This window comes from Phodopus roborovskii, unplaced genomic scaffold, assembly GCF_943737965.1.
Source record: "Phodopus roborovskii unplaced genomic scaffold, PHOROB, whole genome shotgun sequence".
NCBI lineage: Eukaryota > Metazoa > Chordata > Mammalia > Rodentia > Cricetidae > Phodopus > Phodopus roborovskii.
This window is the reverse complement of record NW_026126611.1, coordinates 9,542,301-9,564,466: the sequence shown is the minus strand read 5'-3', so window position 1 is coordinate 9,564,466 and position 22,166 is coordinate 9,542,301. Positions and strand designations below refer to the sequence as shown.

Sequence of the window (22,166 nt, the reverse complement as noted above, 5' to 3'; positions counted from 1 at the left end):
GTGATGCGTGACTCCGAGGAAACGGCATCATCCACACACAGCAGGACGCATGAACTCAGTCTGTCTGTGGCAGCACAAGACCATAATCAAACCAGGCCAAACCCCAGCTCTGCAAGAGTGGGCACAAGGTCCCACCCTTAACCGGGAATCTATTCCAAACTGATACTGGACAAGGGAAAAGCCAAGGCCAGTCACTGGGTTTATCAGCCACACTCCAGCACAGGCCCATGCCTAGGACTCAGGTTTTGTTTTGTTTGCTTGGGTAAAAAAAAAAAAAATTTTTTTCCTTTTGTTTTGTTTAAGCATTTGTGTGTGTGTGTGTGTGTGTGTGTGTGTGTGTGTGTGTGTGTGTGTGTGTGTCTTGAATTGTTTTTATTTTTCTTTCTGTTTTGTCTTGCTTAAAAGAGAAAGAATGTGAAGTTGGATGGGTAGAGAGGTAGGGAGGCCTTGGGAAGAATTGAGGGACGGGAAAAATGCATGATAGAGTATGTGGGGGGAAAAATTAAGGAAGGAAAAAGAAAAAGTCTTTTTTTCTTGTGAAATTTCCTTTTTTTTTTTTTTTTTTTTTTTTTTCCAAGATGGGGTTTTCTCTGTGTAACTTTTAGAGCCTGGCCAGGCTGGCCTCAAACTCACAGAGATCTACCTGATTTCTGCTTCCCAAGTGCTGAGATAAAAGATGTGTGCCACCACCACCACCGGCGTATGGAACCAACTGGTAATGTGAACTAGGCAATGTAAAGGCCTGTGCCTTTAAAAGCAGAGAAAGTTAGGATGACAGGCACTGGTAGCCATCTCCTAATGGCATCAGCTCACACTCCGCTTCCACGCACGGCTGTCTTTGGCCATTCTGAAAGGAGCAGGCTCTGTACACCTTCAGGGAGTGGAGGGACAAGGGCAGGTGGCTTGCAAACTGGAGAGCCCAGAAGGCATGCCGCCTCTCTGTCTCAGCAAAACAGGCCGAGGCCACGACAGCGTTCCAACAGCAACTGCCACTCTAGGAACAATTGCTACTGCAAGTCACTGTGGAGCCAGAAATGTCAAGTCCGGGTCTGCTGGAGCTTGGCAGACTCAGACACACAAGACAATTTTAACAAGTTGTCACCGGATGCTTCCCACGGTGTCATAGCCCATATGACAGGAATGACATAATGCCCAACCCTGTTTCTCCTTACAACGCTGGGTCCCACTTCTCAGTAACAAAAGAGGAAGAAGTTACCTTGCGCCACGCATGCACGCACGCAGAGATTTTCCTTAGCACTCTCTCCCTTAGCTTTTGATACAGCTTCTGTCACTGAGCCTGGAGCTAACCAATGGGCTAGACTGACTCGCCACCAAGCCCCAGGGTCCTCTTGTCTCTGCCTCCCAGCGCAGGCTTGTAAGAATCCACTGCCAAACCCAGGTTTGTATGTGGATGCTGGGGCTCAGAGTTGAATCCTGCTAGACAAGCCCTTCATGGCTGAGCCAGCTCCCAAGCCCCTTGAGCATTCTTCCCTGAGGAGGCTTTGCAAAAGCATGAAACAAGCTTTGGACAAATATTCCTCACATACCTCATTCCCCTCTCAGAGGTCTGAGATGAGCATCAAGCCACCTCTCACATACTATCCTGGCATAGAAGAAAAGAAAAAAAAATGACTGGATGTTTTGAGCAGAACTGGTGTGACAACCTCTTGCCAAACTGACCCAAGGTATTCTGCCGGGTGCCAGTCAGCTTGTCATAAAGCATCCAGAGTGCCCTGTCCAGACACAGTACATGGCCACAGGACCCACCTGTTCCTAAGAGAAATCTAGATCTCCACACAGACACAGAAATTATGAGTAAAGTTAATTAGGCTTGGCGACATAAAAATTACTGCTAAAAGTGATTTCAGTTTGTCTACACATAGTAATGGAAAAAGCTTTAAGACAGAATTCAACATAAAAGAACCAATAGGGTCCGGCTTAAGCTATGTACCAATCTATTTCTATAAAAGAAAACAAAGATACATGAGTAAGTATAAACATGTACGGGAATGTCTAAGCCAGCTTCTGGAAGACGCTGGCACCCGTTCTGAGACAGGGATTAGCAGAGAGGGAAGAGGGCTGTCTTTTCCAACCTATCTGGAGTTGTGTTGTTGAACTTCTTAACAAGAAAGCACTAGATGTCTCAGCAGGCAAAAGCACTTGCTGCCAAACTCGAGGACCTGAATTCAATCCCCAGGTCCCACATGGGAGAAGCAAACAGCCGATGCCTGAAAAACTGCCACGCGACCTCCACCTGTACGGCTCACATACCTGTATGCAAGTACACACACAAATATACCACACACACACACACACACAATGGCATGCATGAGCTCACGCACCTGTATGTGAGCACACATACATACACACACTGTGTGTATTTTATTTTATTTTTTTAAACAGCACTTCTGATTATTTAGTAAGTAAAAATAAAATCTCCAGGCAACTGAGTACAAAGGTGGGATGGGGCCAATGTCTGGAAACAAATTGCATTCCACAGCTCCCCAATGTTTAATCGGAGGCTTTCCCGTTGACATCCCTGTGGTGGCTGAACACTGCACGGGGCTGTACTGCTCCTGTGCTCCGGGCAGCTGTTTCCTGTCCTTCATCCTGTTTCCTCCAAGGCCATGGAAACTTTGAGGTGGTTCGGTCTGCTTCCAGGAGCTAAACATTCAAAGCTGCATCCACACCTTCACTGTCCCGGCTTCTTGGCTGAAGGACAAAAAGACCCGCCCGCACAAATACTGTGGTAGGCTTCTAAAGCAAAACATCCTGACCCTCCTCCCTGGTCACACCCACACAACTGAGCCACAGACTGTGAAGACAGGTGATGGACAGGAGCCACCACGTTCAGTCACCTACTTTAGTGGAGCCTTCTATAGTTCTCTGCAAAGGCTGATTCAGAACTCCAACCTCTGTAACACTGGGGCAGTGACCACAGACTACTGATTTCTGCCGCCTACTGTCCGGTTGGTAGGCTGTTTGGCCAGCGTGGTTTTTGAAACGCTTAGACTTGAACCAGAAAGGGCCTTGTGTGTGTACTCAACCACTGAACTACACCCCCAGACCTGCTGACTTTTAAGGTTTTAAGGTTCTAGGCCTAGGAGGCTCTGTGGCCTGCCTCTGTATCCGGCTGGCAAACTCCTCTTCGTCCTTTAAAACCATCCTCAGACACCTTCATTGTGTGTTCCTCTAGACAGACCCCCGCCCTGGGCACACGCTCACGGCACTACAGGCCACACCGTAACAATGGGCCCTGTGTCTCTTCCCTCACAAGGGCTGAGTATGCCCCTTGGCAGTGGGTCCCACAAAACCAGACACTGGGCCCGGTACATCGCAAGCAGTTACTGACCAGAGAGAGCTGTGCTGTAGAAAAGGGGAGGGGATGTGATATGCTACCCTAATGCTGATGAGGAGGACTTTCAGAGGTCAGAGCTGAGGGAAGGGGGAGGAGGGTGAGCAACGAGAACAACTAGGGAATGGGGAAATAACCCGATGAGAAATATCTTGAAGGGAGCCTAGAACATTCCATCCTAATCTTAGTTTGGACACTCCATATTGCCATGTGTGTAACTCCCTGGGTCACAGCCCCTTAAATGTAAGATGAAAACACTGTCTTCAAGAATTGCATTGGGGGTGGATGGTCTAAGGCCTTCATCTCCTCCCGAAATTATAGTGCTGCACTCCCAGCCATAGAAAGTCAAGCACAGCCCCATTTTCCTAACAGGCTGGCTGACTTAAGAGTTCACAGGACTCAAGTCCTGGCATAGCCTGATGCTAATCGCCTCCAGGAAATGGATCCTCTTTGTCCTCCTCCTCAAAAATCTGTGACCTCTCTCTCTCTCACACACACAGACACACACAGACACACACACACACACACACACACACACACACACACACACAGAGCCCTCCCCAACATGACAGACCAAAGAACTCTTCAAGCCTAAGTGTTAAATGTCCCCAACTTAAACCAAGGTAAGGCCTCTTTGTAAATCTAACCCCTGGAGGGAACCCTGACAGCTAAGCAGGTCATAGCACTGAAAGCAAGCACCATGTTAGCCCCACCAGCTGCCAGCTCTGGCCTCCTATCACAGCATGGCGGGGGGAGTTTTAGCCAAGTACACCACCCCTGACAATTCCCCTGAACAGCAAAGGCTAACTTGGATCGTAACAGTCTGTCCGATGTGTGCATGTGGTTTTTCACAGGGTGAAACTATAACAGCAATTTGAAACTTGAGAGCATCTCAGACAGGCTCGCACAGGAACCTACTGAATGGTTCACGTCTCCCCTGAGTTCTAAAGAGGAAGGGGAGGCTGACCATCCCACATATCTTACAAATGCACTTTGATACAGGGAATGGACCTGGAGGAGACTGCCCGTTGACTCCCAAGGACAGTAAAGCCCTGTCTTTGCCCATTAAGATTATTCCCATTCTACAGGAGCCATGGCTGAAGTCCTAGTCCGGAAGCTGCCACTTCAGTCAGATGCCTCAGAGAACACCTACTTCAGCTGTGGATAGGCGAACCAGGTCAGTGTTTAAACTTTCCATGTGACCTCCCACCTCCCAAAGCAAACATCAGGCCTGAGCTTTGCTTATTGCAAGCTCACGTTCTTTTCTGTCAGTTCTGTTCCCAATCGATCACTCGCCTAGCCTCGCCACTTTCCCCTTGACCAGGGTCCCCAGCGTTTGTAGACTAGAGATTGTTCCTAAGAACAAGGCACTCCCCTTTTGCACAAGGAGCCTAAGTCCTTTGAAGAGCTGGCAAAGCACTGTTGACTTGGACACAGAGGGCTGTGACTGGTTAAGTTAAAGAGCAGGGGTCACTGCCATTACCCTGACAGCTATTCCCACAGGGCTTACGGGTGCTGATTTTACGAAACGATTTCTTGGCTGGCTTCCTTAACTGAGCTTGGCGAGACTGGGCACCTTCCATGTGGTGCGGTCCTGCCAGGGTGATTACTCAGTGGTGTGCACATCACACCAGGGACACACCCAAATGCTACCATCACACCCACTAGTTATCAAGGGCCTTGGTGAAGCAGGAACAGATTACATGAGTCTCCGGTCCGGACTCTGAGAAAACCAGAAATATGGCCTTGAAGGGCACCTGACCCTAACCCATTGCCTTCCACCTGGAGGAAGCTAAGAGGTAGACTTGGCCTCCCCGGTGGCACAGCACAGTGAACAAAGTCAATATGACCTGGTTTTATTCCCCCCTGATGCTCCCTGAGATGTAACTTACTATCTATGAAGGGCAGAGCATCCTTGTTCAGTGTGAAATCGAGGCTGTCTGGCTGAAGAGGTGAACTGTCTCTGCCGTGAGAGATGCACAGTGCCTAATAAGCGAGCTGAGGTTCCCTTTAAGAAGCCATCTGCTAGCCAGGCAGTGATGGAGCACGCCTTTGATCCCAGCACTTGGGAGGCAGAAGCAGGTGGATCTCTGTGAGTTCGAGACCAGCCTGGCCTACAGAGCTACTTCCAGGACTGGCTCCATAGCTACTGAAAAAAAAACTGTTTCAAAAAACCAAAACAAAACAAGAAAAGAAGCCATCTGCTATGTGGATGTTGGAAGCAAAGCTTCTGCTACTCTCAACAGCAGCACAAGCAGGCGGGCAATCTAAGGGACATGAACTTCTCCAGCCACTCTACCACTGGTCCATAAATACTGAGTGATGATCCTGAAGTCACAGAAGGGGGGGGGGGGCAGGGAAGGAAGTAATGAGAAAGGAGAAGGAAGACTGGGGGAAGAGAGGGGAAGACAGATGGGCATAAAATTAGGTGATGTGTTTTCTCTCCAGAGTAGAGTCCTCTATGCCTCTATAGCAGGCAATTAACCTGCTCTACGCCTCTCTAGCAGGTCATTAACCACAGGCCTCTGCTCCCATACCCCGGATACATTCTGGTGACAAGCATGACCTTTAGAAGCTGACTCCTACTTTGTCAGGGACTTTGAGGTTTCATCTCACGCTGGATCACGTGCAGGCCAGAGACCTTCACCTGGAGGTCTTCCGTCTGATAACCAGAGACCGTTCCTTGACCATCTCAAGAAGCAAAGGCAATAAATACTATTTGCATTGGAGGTGAAGGTGATCTCCAATGGACAAAAAAAAAAAAAAAAAAAAAAAAAATCAAGTTAATCAAGTAGAATATGGGCTTGCCTAGCTGCCACACTGTCACTTCATAACTTCAGCAGTCTGAAGAGGGAAGAGGGTGGGACCCCAAACAATGCAATCTGTTGTTACAAGAAAATTAAGACAGGCTTATGGGCTTCTAAAACATGTAGTTGCCCAAGGACTGGGCCACAGAACTGTCTGGAGAGCTTCTGATGACAATTAGGTCATTAGGAAGGTCTGGTCCGCCTCTTACCTCTTCCACAAATCTACCCCCACAACACTTCATACGGCAGCCTCCGTCAGTCCGTCCTTGTGCCCTCCCCTTCCTGAGGCTGCTGAGATGAGTCTCCGTGTTTCCTTCCTTTGTTATGATGCTTAGAAAAGGCTCCCCTCATCTTTGATTCCTGAGACCGTGATTTTCAGATACAGAAATTTTTTGACAGCAGAACCAAATATTACCTATCATCTCAAGCTAATTTTAAAATATGGAAATACTTGAGATATTTTAAAATACCAACATGCATGGCCCCTCCGTGTGTGTGTGTGTGTGTGTGTGTGTGTGTGTGTGTGTGTGTGTGTTGTTGTTGTTATTGTTGTTGTTGTTAGAAACAGAACCCAGTTTCTTACATTTGATGAAAAATGAAAAATTTTTGCAAGAATTTTATTTTTAACATAAAGGAGAAATGAAAAATACTATCAGTGTGAACATGAGCAAAGTGATACAAAACAAACTCATGTGTTGCTAAAATAAATAGATTAAAAGGCATTAAACTGGAATTTGAAGCAGCTATGCATGCCCTCCAAGAGTGGCAGAAATCATGTTGGGGAGGAATGGGCAGGAGCAGAAATTTGAGGACTCCTTTTTTAAAAACACAATAATTGCTAAAATCTAAAACTCTACTCTGAAATTGTTTCAAAAACCACATTCCACTGAATTATAACTCTGGGCTGTTGAGGATGGATGTTTTCCCAGAGCTGAGTATATGTTCAACCCCAGGAGAGAAGCAGTAATGTCAGACATTCTGGGAAACAACACAGCGAGATGCAGGCAGCCTCCTTCAGAGGCAGCACCCAAGGTGTCTTTATACCCAGCCTTAATCAGGGTCTGATAGTTTGAGGTGCAAACTGTGTGTCCTTAGCTAAGGAGTCCAGGAACCCTGACATGGACACACCACACCCACGTGGCTGGGGGCAATTAGGTGACTCATCTGAGCCAGGGTGTGTGAGGGTCACACCAGCTGCTCTCTATCCTCAGGGTTTGGGTTAAAGTCACTCAGCTGTGAGCAGGAAGGACTTGGTACAAAGTACTTCGAGGGCTACGTGGGGGAGGGGGAGCTGAAAACGTGGGACGATGATGCTCATCTCACAGCCAAGTCCTTGGGGGCGGGGGCCCTCTATATCCCTGTTCACCTTTACAGCATAGAAATGGGAGGCTTTGGCTGTTGCCACTGGAGTGAAGTCCTGAACATACAAAGCCTACATTCTAAGCTCCAAACCATTATTAATCATTAATCCAAGACCTACAGCTGATCACGGGTGATAGCATCCAAGCATCCTAGACTGCAGGAACGCCAGGGGGTCGCACCTCACAACACGGATGGGCTTACTCCCTTCTGCACCCTGCTGGCTTCCCTTGCCCCCCCCCCCAGCCCCTGTCAACTCCACCCCTATCGTTTTCCACTCCTTCATGGGTCCTTCTTTACACTTAGAGTCACATTTCACAGATCAGAGGGAACACACACTCCCAGATTCGGGGTGACAAGTTCTTCGGGAGTCTGAAAGGTCAGTATGATTATATGCTATGGGGACAATAAACCAGGGCTCGCCTGATGAACTCTGAATCAAAGAATAACTTACAAGGGTCTGAAAACACAACTGTGCATATTTATACGTATGCAGGTGAGTCTATAGTACATATATAAGCACATACACACATATATATATACATGCATCATTTGTGAGCTTGTACATGAACACTCTCTCTCTCTCTTCCTTCGAGAAGGAGGAGCACCACTAAATACAAAGATTTTTCCCTGGTCCAGTCCCTCAGAGGCACAAAAAGGACCCTGGTGATCTAGCCTCCAATCTTTCCACTCTGCGCCTCCCCACAGAGCCTGCACAATGTTACACTGTCTCTTGACTTCTGGTCCTCTGCCAAGAACATGCATTCCCCTCCAGTAAGCCTGGCTGCCTCCTGCTCATCAAGGGCCATGACCTGGATGTCTCTTCCCACAGCAGAGCGCACGTGTTCACACCTGAGTTAGATGCATGCCGCTTCCCTCCTCAGGGTGCCCAGGGGCTTGACTGCCTGTGGACCAGTCTGTGCTCCACACTGCTTGAGTGACAGTATCAAAGACACAGCGGGCGACCCTTGCGTGCCCACTGGACTTGAGCAAGAACTCTGGCAGTGAGACAGGTGCTCAATAAATACTGCACGAATTGCATTCAAAGTTAATTGGTTCTCTTCAGTTGCACCCGCTTTCCTCTAACAAAGTTTCCACCCCATGGTCTGGAAACATGATTTATATATGATCTCGTAGCACTCTGGATGCCCCAGATAAGTCATATAAGACATCAAGGGTAAAAACAGCAATGCGAGCCCCCTGCAAGGTTTCAGATCTGACGTGAACGAGGCCTGCCTGCATATGGGAGTGAGCTACAGAACAGCAGAACCTAGGTAGATAACCAGGTCTCCATAGTTCTAGAACAATGTGTGTGGGGTGGGGGTCGAGGGACCCACTGGAGAAAGTGGAGAAGGATTACTTCTCTGAGCGTGTGTGCATGAGGTCAGAGGACAACCTCGGATATCATCTGCAGGAGCACGGTCCACCTCCTTTGATACAGGATCTCTCACTGACCGGAATCCACCACTCACACTAGGCTGGCTGGCCAACAAGCCCCGAGATTCACATGCCCCTACCTCCCAGGCACTGGGATGGGATCACACATGTGCACACCGCACCAGGCACTCCTATATGGCTCTGGGTGCCAAACTAGGCCCTCATGCTTGCCTTGAAGGCTATCTCTCAGTCCTTCCTCTCTGCAACTTGTAAGAAACGCCCCAGTTCCTGTATCATTGTGTTCCTTCTCCCCCATCCGTTTTCCGTCTCCTGGAGATATATGGTCCAGTCAGTCCCAAGCACTGTCTACGCTGCAATGGCCACCAGCTTTCCCTCTAGTACCCACGCCTCCCCTGATGGAGACACACGTGTCCACCCACCCTGCTTCACACAACAGGTTAGAAAGAATCACAGGGTTAAAGCCCAGCGACCCTGAGTCAGCTTTCCTGCTCTTTCTTCTACCTCTCTGCAGACGGCTTCTCTAACCTTCAGTCGCAGCATTTTAGGGAGTCTTCCCACTCCCACATCTCATCTAGCCAGCCCGTCAGTAAATCCGGCTGGCTTTTCAGGATTTGCAAAACACAAACTCCTCTCAGGGTGGCCACAGCTACCACCTAGCCCAACTCTCTTTCACGTGGTTATGGACACAGTGTTTAAACCGAGCCTATCCCCACCCAGCGTAGCCATCGCTCTGCCTGTAAAACACGAATCTGGTATCGTCCCTTGGCTCAAAACCCTCCGAGGGCTCCCTGAAACACTGCAGTAAAGCCAAAGTATCTTTCATGATCTCTGAGGCACCTCGCTGTCTGCCTCCCTCCTTTCCTCTCCCATCACAGCTTCCCCCATCCTCCTCCTCTCCGCTCCAGCCCCTTCAACACACCAGCCACGTCCTGTCCAGGGGTAAAGGTATTTGCTCTTCCTTCCTCGAAGAACACCCTCCCACCTGTTGGGCACAACACTCACTGAGATCTGTCCCTGGTCACTCTGGCTAAAACTACCCCTCCTCATGCCCATCCGTGATCCTTCCATGAACCATATATCACATCCGTATGCAAGTAATTATACCAATCAGCTATCTGCCCCGACTAGACCATCAGCTCCAGAAAGAAACAAGTTGTAGCCTTGTGCTCTCTACTGTATCCTCAGCCCTTAGAGCAAGGCCTGGTACCCGGGCAGTACTCGCTGACATTACCAGATGGGTGGGTGAAAAAACGGGACATTCTCAGCTCGCACGCTGTGAGTGGAGCAGGGAAACACAGCTCCCGACAGGCCCAGGGACACAGGGCTCAACTGAAAGTTTCCTTTTCAGGCCAGCCAGAGCTGGGAAACTAGCAAGCTTTAATAGATATTGAGCCAGTCGTAAGCAAAAGCAACCCCTCATTTTACAGCAGATACAAAAAGTGATAAGGGATTCTGTGAACTTTATTTGAGAAAAATGACACCCGTTCCGGAAGGTTGGACAGGCTAGTGGTGAGTAAGAAAATAAGCCAGGCCATGCCTGCAGAGTGCTGTACTGTGCAGTGCCTTACCCTTGCCCACCCTCAGGGGGAGATAGAAAGCTCAGAGAACCAGCTGTCCTGTCCACAGAGCCTCTGTGGCCAGCTGTGTTGGCCAGCATTACTATCTCACAGCGCGATGGGGCCCTGTCCAGTGATCGGCACCGCATTTTCCTGGGGCCTGAATGTGTTCTTCTAGTCTGTGGCCAACAACTAAGGATGCACCTATGGGAAAAAACTGGGGTGCCATGTTCATGTACATTACATCATTTCACACTCAAGTCTGAGGACCTGAATCCGGCTAACACTCCTCTGTCTCAACACATCCTCGTGTGCGCCAAGCAGCATGAGATTTGCATTCGTTAAGACATGAGACAATCACAGCACCGCAAAGGGAGGAGGAATTCTGTCATGCTGAGAGAGGAGAGGGCACATCACATGCAGTGCACCATGGGTGGGCTCACTCCCGGAACTGAGTCTTTGGTAACAGGGGTGGAAGGGGAGTAGATATGAACGTGAGTGCACACGGGTGTGCAAGGCAGAGGTCGAGCTCAGGTGTTATTCTTCAGGAGCAATCCCCCTTGGCGGTTTGTTTGTATTTTTGAGGTAAGGTCTCTTAACTGCGACCCAGGGCTAGATTAGCTGGCCAGTGGGCCTTAGATCCAGCTGGCCCTGCCTCTCCAGCTCTAAGTTATACAATTAAATCACCACGCCCAGCTTTTCTACTTGAGTTGAGGATCTGAACTCAGGTCCTCATGTGTTGTGGGGCAAACTTTACTGATTGTTCTATCTCCCCCGGTCCCTTTAACACAGTGGTCCTCAACCTCCCTAATGCTCTGACCCTTTAATACAGCTCCTCATATTGTGGTGGATCCCCTCAACGCCACCACCATTATTTTCATCGCTACTTCATAACTGTAACTTTGCTACAGTTATGAATGGTGATATAAACATCTGTGTTTTCTGGTGGTCTTAGGCGACCCCTGTGAAAAGGTCATTTGACCCCCAAAGGGGTGGAGACCCACAGACTGAGAACCACTGCTCTAGAGACCTTGTCAATGCTCCCCGGCCACGTGGTGTCCCCTCACGAAAGGACTCTTCACTAGTCACAGCTGGTCTCTCAGCCCTTACCCGCCCTACAAAGGCCGCCTCACCTCCACAGCCCTTGCCGGCACGCCTTTCCCAACGTCTGTGTTATTTTCTCGTTATCCAATGAGCGAAGAGCCAACTTCTTCAACAGGAGTGGACCGCAAGAGGTGCACAGAAGACTGGAAAACGCTTAACCAGTCATGTGCCCCACACGAAGTCAGTCCTCTGGACCCGACTGCGACAAACCCTGAAAAGCTGCAGCAAAGGGTTGGCAGGCTGCAGACAGCAACTACAGGCTGCAAACAGCAACGCAGGCTGCCTGGAGACAGGCTTCAATTGAAGTCCTGCTCCCGGCATAAAGCGGAGCTGTGGGTACAAAAGGGAACATTACACATACCTTTCTCCATTTTGAGTTTTTAGGAAGGGATTAACAGCTGACTAGGACCCAAAGAGAACTTAACAAAATGTCATCCATTGTGACCATCCATGCATGCATGCATGCATGTCCATAAATGTGTGCATGCAACCTGTGTTCACACACATACTTAAGTCTATGCATGATCTACATATACCCTTACAGACCAAAGATTAAGATGACCCATAATGTTGAGGGAGAAGCTTCACAATTTTTATCATGGGGAAGTGGTACTCCGAATTCCTTAAAGTACTTGGGAGCAGTATTCCTTGGTTCTGTTTGCCAGTTCAGAGCACTGTGAGGATAAGGAGGACCTTAAGACAACTGGTAATTTAATAATCCAATAAGGACTCCACTAAGGTGCCCCCAAATCTGGAAATATAATGCAATTTAAGTGGGTGCTACATTTCCCACTATGCCCTAACCTTAAGTCTTAGGTCCCAGCCTCCATTTCTAACATTGCACCCGGGCAATCTCCGAGTTTGAGATCCCGGTGCAACTCGTGACCCTTCCTGGTCTTCGGCACTCACTTCTGGGTGTCTCTCTTGACTCCCATGACACGTGGGTCCATATCCTGAGACCAAATAGCTTCATGCCAGTAACCCAGTGCTCAGGAGCCAGGGGCAGGACAATCAAGTGCCAGCCTGAGCTACACTAACCCTGAGACCTTAAACAAGGCTGGAGTTGTAGATCAGTGGCAGTGTTCTTGCCTAGAATACACGAGGTCCACACTTCCATCCCCAGCACCATTTAAAAAAACAAAAACAAAAAAACTAAATGAGTAAATGCCTTAAGTCTAGTGAAGGAAGAAACAGACCCATGAAATACCAATACCCCCTTGTCCCCAAGTGTAGTGACACAGACGATCACAACCAACAGATGTACTGTCTGTGGGATGGAGCTGCCAGCTGGGAGTCCACCGAGACAAAAACCTCAACTGCCCCCTGTGCATGCTGTAGAAAGAGCACTTAGAAACCCATATACTTAAGCATGTCAAAAAAGAAAAAGAAAAAGAAAGAGAAATCCCTTGGAGGAGAGTTCTCCATCCTAACCACTAATCAGGCATCAACCTAGAGCCACGGTGTCAGCTTGAATTATGATATGAAGGGTCTGGCTGCTGTCACTGATTTCTGTTTGGTCCCTCTGAAAGGGGACAGGCTAATGCTTCTGGACTTAGAGCCTGCATCAGAATCACCTGAAGATACTGAGTTTCAGGGGCTGGGATACGCGCCACACCCGTGTCCCCAGGTGATGCTGAGCACGCTGGTTCCAGGGCAGCGGCGTTAAGGTACCAGGAGGCAGCACAGGTACCACCTGCTTTGGAAAGGGTCTCTTCAAACACCCAGTCAGAAGCATCAGGGGTCAAAGACAATGATCACCTATTTGTAGGTCCCCAGCAGTTTCCCCGGTCCCCAGAGCCCAGCCCATTCCTGTCGGGGTCTAAACCAGAATAAAGGCTTTTTTTTTTCTCTTTACAGAGAGGTCTAGCTTTGTGTAAGATGCTCCACTCTGGCTGGGGTGCTCACAGTTAAGCCTCATTATCCCCTTTGTTGCTAGTGCACCTCACTAGTGGAGAGCAGGTATCTTTTTGATGCTCATTACTAAGAATTTTAAGCTGCAGGGTAGACAGAGAAATTTCCAGAAATGCCACTCACAGATGTGTCATCTGTTCACAGTCAGTGATGGCCCCTGTCGGAATCGGAATCCATGTTAAGATGGTGATGACAGGTTCAATAGGTGGGGGAGAGCCAGGCCCTCCCATCACGCCAAGCTCACCATGCTCCTCAGTCACACACCTCATGCTCCCACAGGCAAGCTAACTAGATTCCCCTGCTGACGCTGCGACTTGGAATTAACCTCGAGGGGCTAGGGTGATGGCTCAGTCACTAAGGTACTTTCCTTGCAGGCATAAGAACCTGCAACCTACAATAAAAACAAAAACAAGCATGGTGGCATATGATCGTACTTCCAGCAGTGGGGACATGGGCAGATCCACAGATTCCCCGGCCAGCCATCTTGGCCTAACTTCCAAGCCCCAGGTCTCAGCAAGACACTCTATCCTAAAAATAAATAAATAAAAAGCAAGGTAGATGATGCCTGGGGAGCAGCACCTGCCATGTTCTTCAGACTTACACACACACACACACACACACACACACACACACACACACACACACAGACATGCACACTCTGGAGCATGCACATGCATGAACACACAAATCCACACCTCCACACTCTTCTGAGAACATGTAAGGTTGTTCAATTAGTACATATTTAAGTTGGAAACACATTCACCCCAGCCCCCACCTGCAAACACTAACACTCCCTGCTCTACAAACCTCTTAAAATAGGAAATAGATTGCTTCCTTTCTCTACAATCTTTTCCTCAGGAAAACATGACTCAGATGACCACACTGCCCCTATCTGATAGATAACACAGGGTTTTTCCTCCTAGAGAGTGACAGCCTCCCTTGCCTCCAGGCGACCAAGAAACTGGGCCTGTAGTAAAATAGAACCTGCTGATTATTCGCCTACAATTCCCTCCCTACCTGCCCTTCCCTATTGAGAAGTGAGACACAGAGTGTTTAAAAAAAAAAAAAAAAAATGTGCTCAACTCTTGCTTGCTGAGAATTTCCCAAAATACCATCTATTCAACCAAAATGGCTCTGTTTTCTAAAATAAAAATATTTTCAGTCAGATCTGCCAGGTCCTGGACTCAAACGCTTTCAAAGTTTTCAAACACAAGGCATTCCACTGTCTCCCGCCTATTGATCTGTGACTTAAAGGACCACTTTGTCCTGGTAAACACGTCCGCATCTGAACCTCCCCGGGCACAGGTTTAAAATGCTTCAATTAGCCATGTGATGTCAAAGAAAACAAACCAGGCCAAGACCACTTTCACAGAAACTCTATTCACAGAGGAATAAGCAACGTCAGACACTGTAGCTCCAGCGGGACTCTCCAGAAAAGAACAGTGACTCGAACAGAGCGCGTGAGGGCAACAAGACAGTGACCAGCACACGTGGCAAGACAGGAATCAGCACAAGAGGAGGGAGGCCAGAGAGCTCACCAACCCGGGCAGGCGGGATGGAAACAGACGACATCCCGATTTCAACTGCTGTGTTCCAAGTACTGAGATTTGAAGAGAAGGATGAATTGTCCTAAACTCAACCTCAGGGTCTAACATGAGCAACGTCACAGTCTAAAAACATCATCTCCAGAATAAGGCAGCTGCATTTCCTAAGTTCACCACTGCCACAAGAAGCCAGACTGGAGCCAGGAGTTGATGGTGCACACTTTTAACCCCAGCACTCAGGAAGCAGAGGCAGGCAGATCTACAAAGTGAGTTCCAGGATGGGCAAAGCTGTCACAGAAAACCTTGTACTGGGGGGAGGGAACCCACAGAACCAAGATCAGACAAGGCCATGCCCTGTTTTTCATCCCAAGAACAAAGTTTTCCAGTGCCAGTCCACAGGCACACAAGCCCTCACAGCCTGATGTCCCCAAGCACGGCTAGCTGGGACTGCCACAGGGAGACAGGCTCACAGCGCACCCAGTGAGCTTCACAAGTGAGTATCTGACAGCCCAGGCTGGACGATAAGAGGTTTCCTTCCCATCTCCAAGGATGTAGAACCCAGGACAGCCAAGCTTAACACAACATGAACTTCTAAGTTTTGAAAACTGCTGTGGTTACTTATTCCTGAGATGGCATTTAGTGTCTCTTTCCACCAACAGCGAAATACACACACACACACACACACACACACACACACACACACACACACACAGAGTCTCAATATTGGCCAGAAGCAGTAAGTTCCATGTGGTCACAAGCCCAGAAGACATGACAGGCCAAAGGCCCATCGTATCACTCTAAGTACATCTGAGCCACGTGAAAATGAGCTTCAGCCACAATGAGCACTGACCATCACTCATCTTAAAAAATAAGAAATAATAAGTGAGACCCAAAGCTGTTATGAATACTCCAGAAGTCCCAGAGGATACATGGAGACTCACATGTGTCATTTACTTTGCTAAGAACTATGTGTGTTGTTGCTAGGTGATGCCTATTATAGAAAGAGAGCCCATGATTGCCTTTTCTGTCTTGAAGAGTACCCAGTCAAACATCCAAAAACTAAAGGTGAGAACTCTACAACTCAATCACTGAGCTCCCGTGACTGACAGCAGAGGGGCGGGGCTTACCAGCTAACTTGAAAAACATGTTTTCAGCTGTGTAAAAGGTGTGTGATGACCAAGGGATCTTATTAAAATAAGATTCTGATGTGACAGGCCTGAAAATGCCAGTGTTCATGGACCAGATGCCACGTGGGTATGGCTGGTGTCGGCGGAAGGGTCATTTTTTAACGTCATGCTAGTGGACTTACTCTTAAAGCAGATGCCAAGGGGCCTGGGGGCATGGCTCCATGGGTGAAATTGCTTGCCAAACAAAGTGATGATGTAAGCTCAAGCCCCAGAACACAAGTGTAAAGGCCAGGCACAGTGGCCAGTACTAGTAAAACTAAACTAAGGAGGCTGAGACGGGAAGGTCTCTAGAGCTTACTGGCCAGTCAGTTTAGCTAATACGTGAGCCCCGGGCACTAGCTACACATTTGTCTCAAAACCCAAGATAGACAGCATCTGAGGTTGACTTCTGATTCCACACACACATAGACAGGCACACATTCACACACACACACACACACACACACACACACACACACAGAGAGAGAGAGAGAGAGAGAGAGAGAGAGAGAGAGAGAGGAAATGGGAAATGTGGATGCATTGTTCACCCTATATTAACAAGAGGCACATAAGCAACCTTCCCGATGGGCTACAAGTACCACCCCAATTCTCGAGCAGGATAGCAGCTGGCAGAAAAGCCTCCCCAGCAGAGACCAGTGCTCCCTATGGTTAAAATCCATCTTATGAGACCTGACTGCTCGGAGAACAGTTCATGACCTGCAGCTATAGGATAAAGGGAAGGAAGCAATAAAATAACACCGCATAGCAATTTATGGAGCACTTACATAAGATCACAGTCAGAGGCGAACCTGGATGCCAACCGAGCTGACTGCAGTGCCCACGCTCCCAGCCGCTCAGCCCCTCTGACTGGCATGAGGCATCACGGAGATGAAGAGCTGGAGAAAGGCTTCAAAGCACACACTGCTTGTAAACCCATGACCCTGAGCAAACCTCATTCCTGCCTCCGTGCCTTTCATATGGGCTCACAATGGTACCTACCTCTCTGCTTGGGTTTTCTAAGGATTCAAAGGAGTGTCTGAAGCAAGCTCTTGAGACAGCATCTACCACATAATAAAATGCTTCGTTTCATGTTTTCCCAAAAATGGTAATTAAGAAAACGTTGTTGCCGAAGCCCAGGAAACAGAACAGAGCCAGAGAGGGCGCCTGCAGGGAGAAGTTTCTGGACCTACGCTGAAATGATGACCCTACAGCTCCGGAGACATCCTCTTTCCAGTGACCACAGAGGCCAAATGGAAAGGTACGCCCTCAACTGGAACCAGAACTGCAAACACCTGACCCGACCCCCAAATACTGTAGGGAGGGGTAACAGCGCCCAACAGTGCGAGGTAGCGCACGGTAGTTGACCTACACTGTAAAACCCACCAGCCCGTCCACCCTGAACACACAGTGAAGCCCTTTAAGGGCGTTGACATGCTGTGTGTTCTTTCCACGGAAAGAACAAATGGCAAGCAAACGCCTCCGATGCTGCCCGCTCAGCCTTGGAAGGGAGAACCTCCCGTCACTGTCTAATGGAGACAGAGACAGTGACTGATACTATGGGTGTCCCATCCGTAGGCCAGCAGGAGGCTTCTGGCAGGGAAGTTCACTCAGTATCTATCACACTGACCAAGAGCTGCCAGTTCTAGCTGATCACGGCCAAGAGAAGGCCAGGGACACTGGGCAAAGCAGCTTCTTCCGTCTTGAACACACTGCCCAACAGTGAGAGAAAGCAGAGATGCACCTGGGGATAGACGCATCTATTGTAGGGTTTTGACCAAGACGCTCAAGAGAAATGAAAATATGACACTTCGTACAACAGAGCAGGCTTGTGTCCTATTGGAAGTACATCTTTGACCATAGGCCCACTCTTCGTGTTCAATATCACGTGGTAGACTACCTATCAACACCTAGGCTTCCTTCTTTCCTTACTGACCACATCCCAACTGTTTTAAGACCACCGTGTACCCAACTAGGTACTGAAAGCATGGTACAGTGGTAGAGTGCTTGCCTACGACATGTGAGGCTCTCAGTTCAACTCCCAGCACCACACACGCACAGAGAGCAATCTGCGGTGACCAGCGCCCTCTCTAGCCTACAGTGGTCATGTAGCCATTCTGACAACTGAGCTGGAGACCCCATGACTTACAAGGTTTCACATGGAACTTTCACAAGGGGAGCCTTGGCTGTCACTGGGTATCGGCACAGGAAAGCAACCTGAGACAGAACAGCCATGCACACTGAAGTCTTACACCACATGCTAGGCCACAGAGACATCACATGAGACCAGGGTGACATGAGCCCCTGGGCTATCCAACCTCAGACTCTTGTACAAGAGAAAATTAAAACTCACACTTGCTTAACGCATTGGTTCTTCTGTTGAGTGGCTGGCTGGACATGTTATAAAACTTACAAAAAGCCTTTAACCAAGGTGTTCGGTTGGATAGGTGCCATGAACTAAAGAATTCATCTCATGCATACACAACTTTCTAACACACAGAGACAGTGTAGAATAAAAAAAAAAAAACATAGATTCTGGATGGTTCTCTGCCACCAACATGAGAATGCTGTGGGCCTACTCCTGTGTGCATTAGAGTCTCGGTGTAACTCTATGCACCGCCCTGGGAAGAAAATCCCGGGAAAATGGAATGAAACAGCATCTAACCACTTAAGTCAAATACTGCACACCAACCGGCCGGGTGACACCTGTCAAGGTATTTATGTTCTCTGCGCCTAGGTTTCCTCAAGTGCAAAATGGAATAACAGTTCCTGCCTCGATGGTCGTTGTCTTATTACAATGACTTGATACTTATACGATACCTATCCCTGTGTGTGTTAATATTTACCAGGCATCAATTCATATCGTGGTGAAACTGGTAATGGTGTAGTCAAAGTTAATAAAAAAAGCCAGGTGGGCGTGTTTATTCAGCACACTGCATTCTTTCTTAACATGAATCTCTAATATTGACATAAGCCCAGGCTGTAGATGCAGCTGAGTATAGACAGTGCTCTTCACAATGCTCATAACTGCCACACGCACAGTCACACAACATCAAGAGTGGCAACATCTACGTGACAAGCTACTTGTCACGGGATGTATTTACAGAAAGACTAGCAAAGACAGCTTAAAAACAGCCCCTAAGCGAATAAGTAGCATATGTCAATTGTTTATTTAAAAAAAAATCATACCTGTGAGACATTATAGCAAGAAATCGTCACTTAACATGCATGCAATCTGCAAGGACATGCCCCTTGTCATTCAAGAGTTAGGCAAGTATTTTCACTTTTTACCTTTCTTTAAGATTCTAACATGGAATGCATCTAGGTCCTCCTATGAGGTCAAAGGGCACAGAATTTGTAGAATGCTGGTATGTAACTTGATAAGCAAGCTTCAAGGGTCCTGAGCCTCGCACAGCTGTTCATTCTGGACATCCGAAACCCTTTTCCAGATGAAAGAAACCTCAACCAAGCTGGAAGGCCAGAGGCCAAATATTCCCCAAAACATGTTTTAACCTTTCTTCCTTTTAAATCAGTAATAATAATAACAGGATGCGAATTAACCCCATCCTAAGGAAGGATGAAGGAAAAAGGGGGAGGGGTCCATCTATCTATATCGAGGGTGTGACTCACTTCATCACCCTCCTGTTGCCTGTGACCATTTTTCTGGTTGTACATTATCAAGTAGGCAGGCACAGGCACAGGCAAGCCAGGGTCACACCCCCTAGAACAGTACCATTACAACAGAGATAGAATGTGAGCCACAGCATTGGCCATGCCAGTGCAAAAACATAGAGGCCATTAATTAAGAAAATTAAAAAGAGAGCGGCTGGCATTCTATTTAGTAATAAATGTTATGCAAAATACCATCACGTCGACGTGTAATAAACACTAAAGTTGTTAACGTTTCTCGTCCTTCCTCGCGCTGTCTTCAAATGCTAGTGTGTTGCACATGTTGCACACAGCAATTGCGATCAGCCAGTGCAGCCATCTGTGCCATCCCTCAGCAAACTAAACCGGGGCGCCTGGTACTGCCTTGAGTACCAGTTACACTTCGTGTCAAAGGGACTGGGCTTAAAATAACTCTTAAGCCTACTGTTGCTGACGCTGTGGTTTTACTGCGCACCCTGGCAAAGTCACCAAGACCCGTGTCTCTGTATCACAGGGTCCTGGAAATTCTGGCCACTAGGAGTACTACTTCCTAAGAAAGTATGCTGTACCGCCTCCAAGAGAAGATGGGAGCGATGGGAAGGACACACACCGGGACATTCCTTCCAGTGGCCTACATACACTGACTTGAGACGCTGACTTGAGAAAAGACAGGAAGAGTTTCCGTTGTGGCACAGCCATGGGCAAGGGCACTCTGAAAGATGACCTGGACACATCAGCATCACCTACTTCTTATGTCTACTGGGATGAACAGAAAGCAAAGTCAGAGCATTCAGTCAAGTGTGAAACACGCCACAACTCCAGCAGTAACTGCACAGAAAGGGTGCCCGCTCCGCACCTGGAAGACTAAGTAGGAGGAGAGGAAGGACAGTAACTCGAAACGAAGGTTGAAAGTGAGGAGGTGGGACACCCTGAGAGGTTTCAGGGGACTCCTGTTCTGTTGGAAGAGGACAAACAGAGTCGAGCCCCCTCTGGCAACTATCCCTAGTAAGGATGAGAGAAACGAGAAAGTAACAGAGACTCCCCCCTCCCATCCCCGCTGCACTCACTGCCCAGCACCCACTGGGTTTCCTCTTCCCGAGCACCATCCAAAAAGAACTACAGTTCCAGACACTGCTCTCTCTCTCAGGCCTTAACTGGCCTCCAAATGCTGCGCCGCCGCCGGGAGTCTTGACGCCTCTGGAGCCGAGTCCCCGCCTCTGCGGGAGTCCTGGCGCTGGGATTCTCTCAGGCTCGAAAGCCAAAACTCGCCCTCTCCAACCCAAACAGACAGGCTGGACCGGCCGCAGGAGTCTCCTAAGTCTACCTGCCCAGCCGCCCGGCCGGTCACGCCCGCGGGCTGCTCCGGGCCCGCAGCCTGCACTAGCTCCAGCGGCAATCACCCACACAAAGACGCCTTGTGTCTGCGCTTGGGCGACAGGCAGCAGGTCCGCGGGCACCGTACCCGAGCGGGACAGAGAGGGTGCCCTGGCGCCAAATCCCCTAGTCCCGCACGCCCGGCCCATCATCTTTCACGGAAAGGCCACACCACTGTCCCCTGGCTTAAATACGGGTGTCCCGTCCGCGGCACACAACGCGCACCCCCACCCAAAGGAACCGCTCGGAGCAGGCGCACCAGCTAGGGGCGCACAGGCCGCTCGGCAGAAGTTTGCTTTGTCGCCCGCAGGAGGGGCCAAGAAGCACCCCGGAGCCCAACCCCCGGCCCGCCCCATCTCCCGGGCTGCGGGGAGCGGGGGTGGGGGGGTCCTCTACGGCCCGCTCACCTCTAGTCCAGTCCACCACTTGTTTGGGACTCCACTTGGTCACGGGCTCCATGGTAAGCGACTTCACTGCCCGCTGGGCTGGGAAGGCGGCGGCGGAGTGCTGCAGCCTGCGCCCGCGGTTGTCCCCTGCGCGCCCTGGGCGTCCGCTCAAGCCTGCATGGCCGCGGTCAGCGCGCCATCCCGCTGTGGTTCAGCCAGGGCAGCGCGGTCCTGGGCCCCTGCGCACCGGGCAGCTGGGTCCGGTGTCGGCTGCTGCTCCAGCTACCGCCGTCCAGCTGCGGTTCGCACAAGCCGCTCAAGGATGCAGCCGCTCCTCCGCGATCGCCGCCACAGCGGGCGCACGGCTGCGACCTCAGACTCCAGGCAGGGGACTGACTCTTCCTGGCCGGGCGGGACCTTCGAGCTCGGCTGGCCCTCCGCGGCCCCGGCGGGCGGCCTCAGAGGTCCCCCGGGGTCTCCACTCCCTCGTGCGCCGGCGCCTCGAGCCTTCCCGCCAGCCGATCCCACCTCCTGCGCCACCGTCGCAGGCCGCCCGGGCGG

General features: G+C 49.5%; 1 protein-coding gene across 2 annotated transcripts in view; it reads right to left on the bottom strand.

Moving 5' to 3' along the window:
- Positions 1 to 21,837, bottom strand: part of Cnksr3 (CNKSR family member 3) — a 77,678-nt gene extending 55,841 nt beyond the window's left edge. For both annotated transcript variants that reach the window (XM_051205983.1, XM_051205982.1), the window contains exon 1: positions 21,627 to 21,837. In XM_051205983.1, the coding sequence (XP_051061940.1) occupies positions 21,627 to 21,678 (52 nt within the window). In that variant the 5' untranslated portion in view covers positions 21,679 to 21,837. The remainder of the gene's footprint in view (positions 1 to 21,626) is intronic.
- Between the last annotated feature and the right edge of the window lie 329 nt (positions 21,838 to 22,166).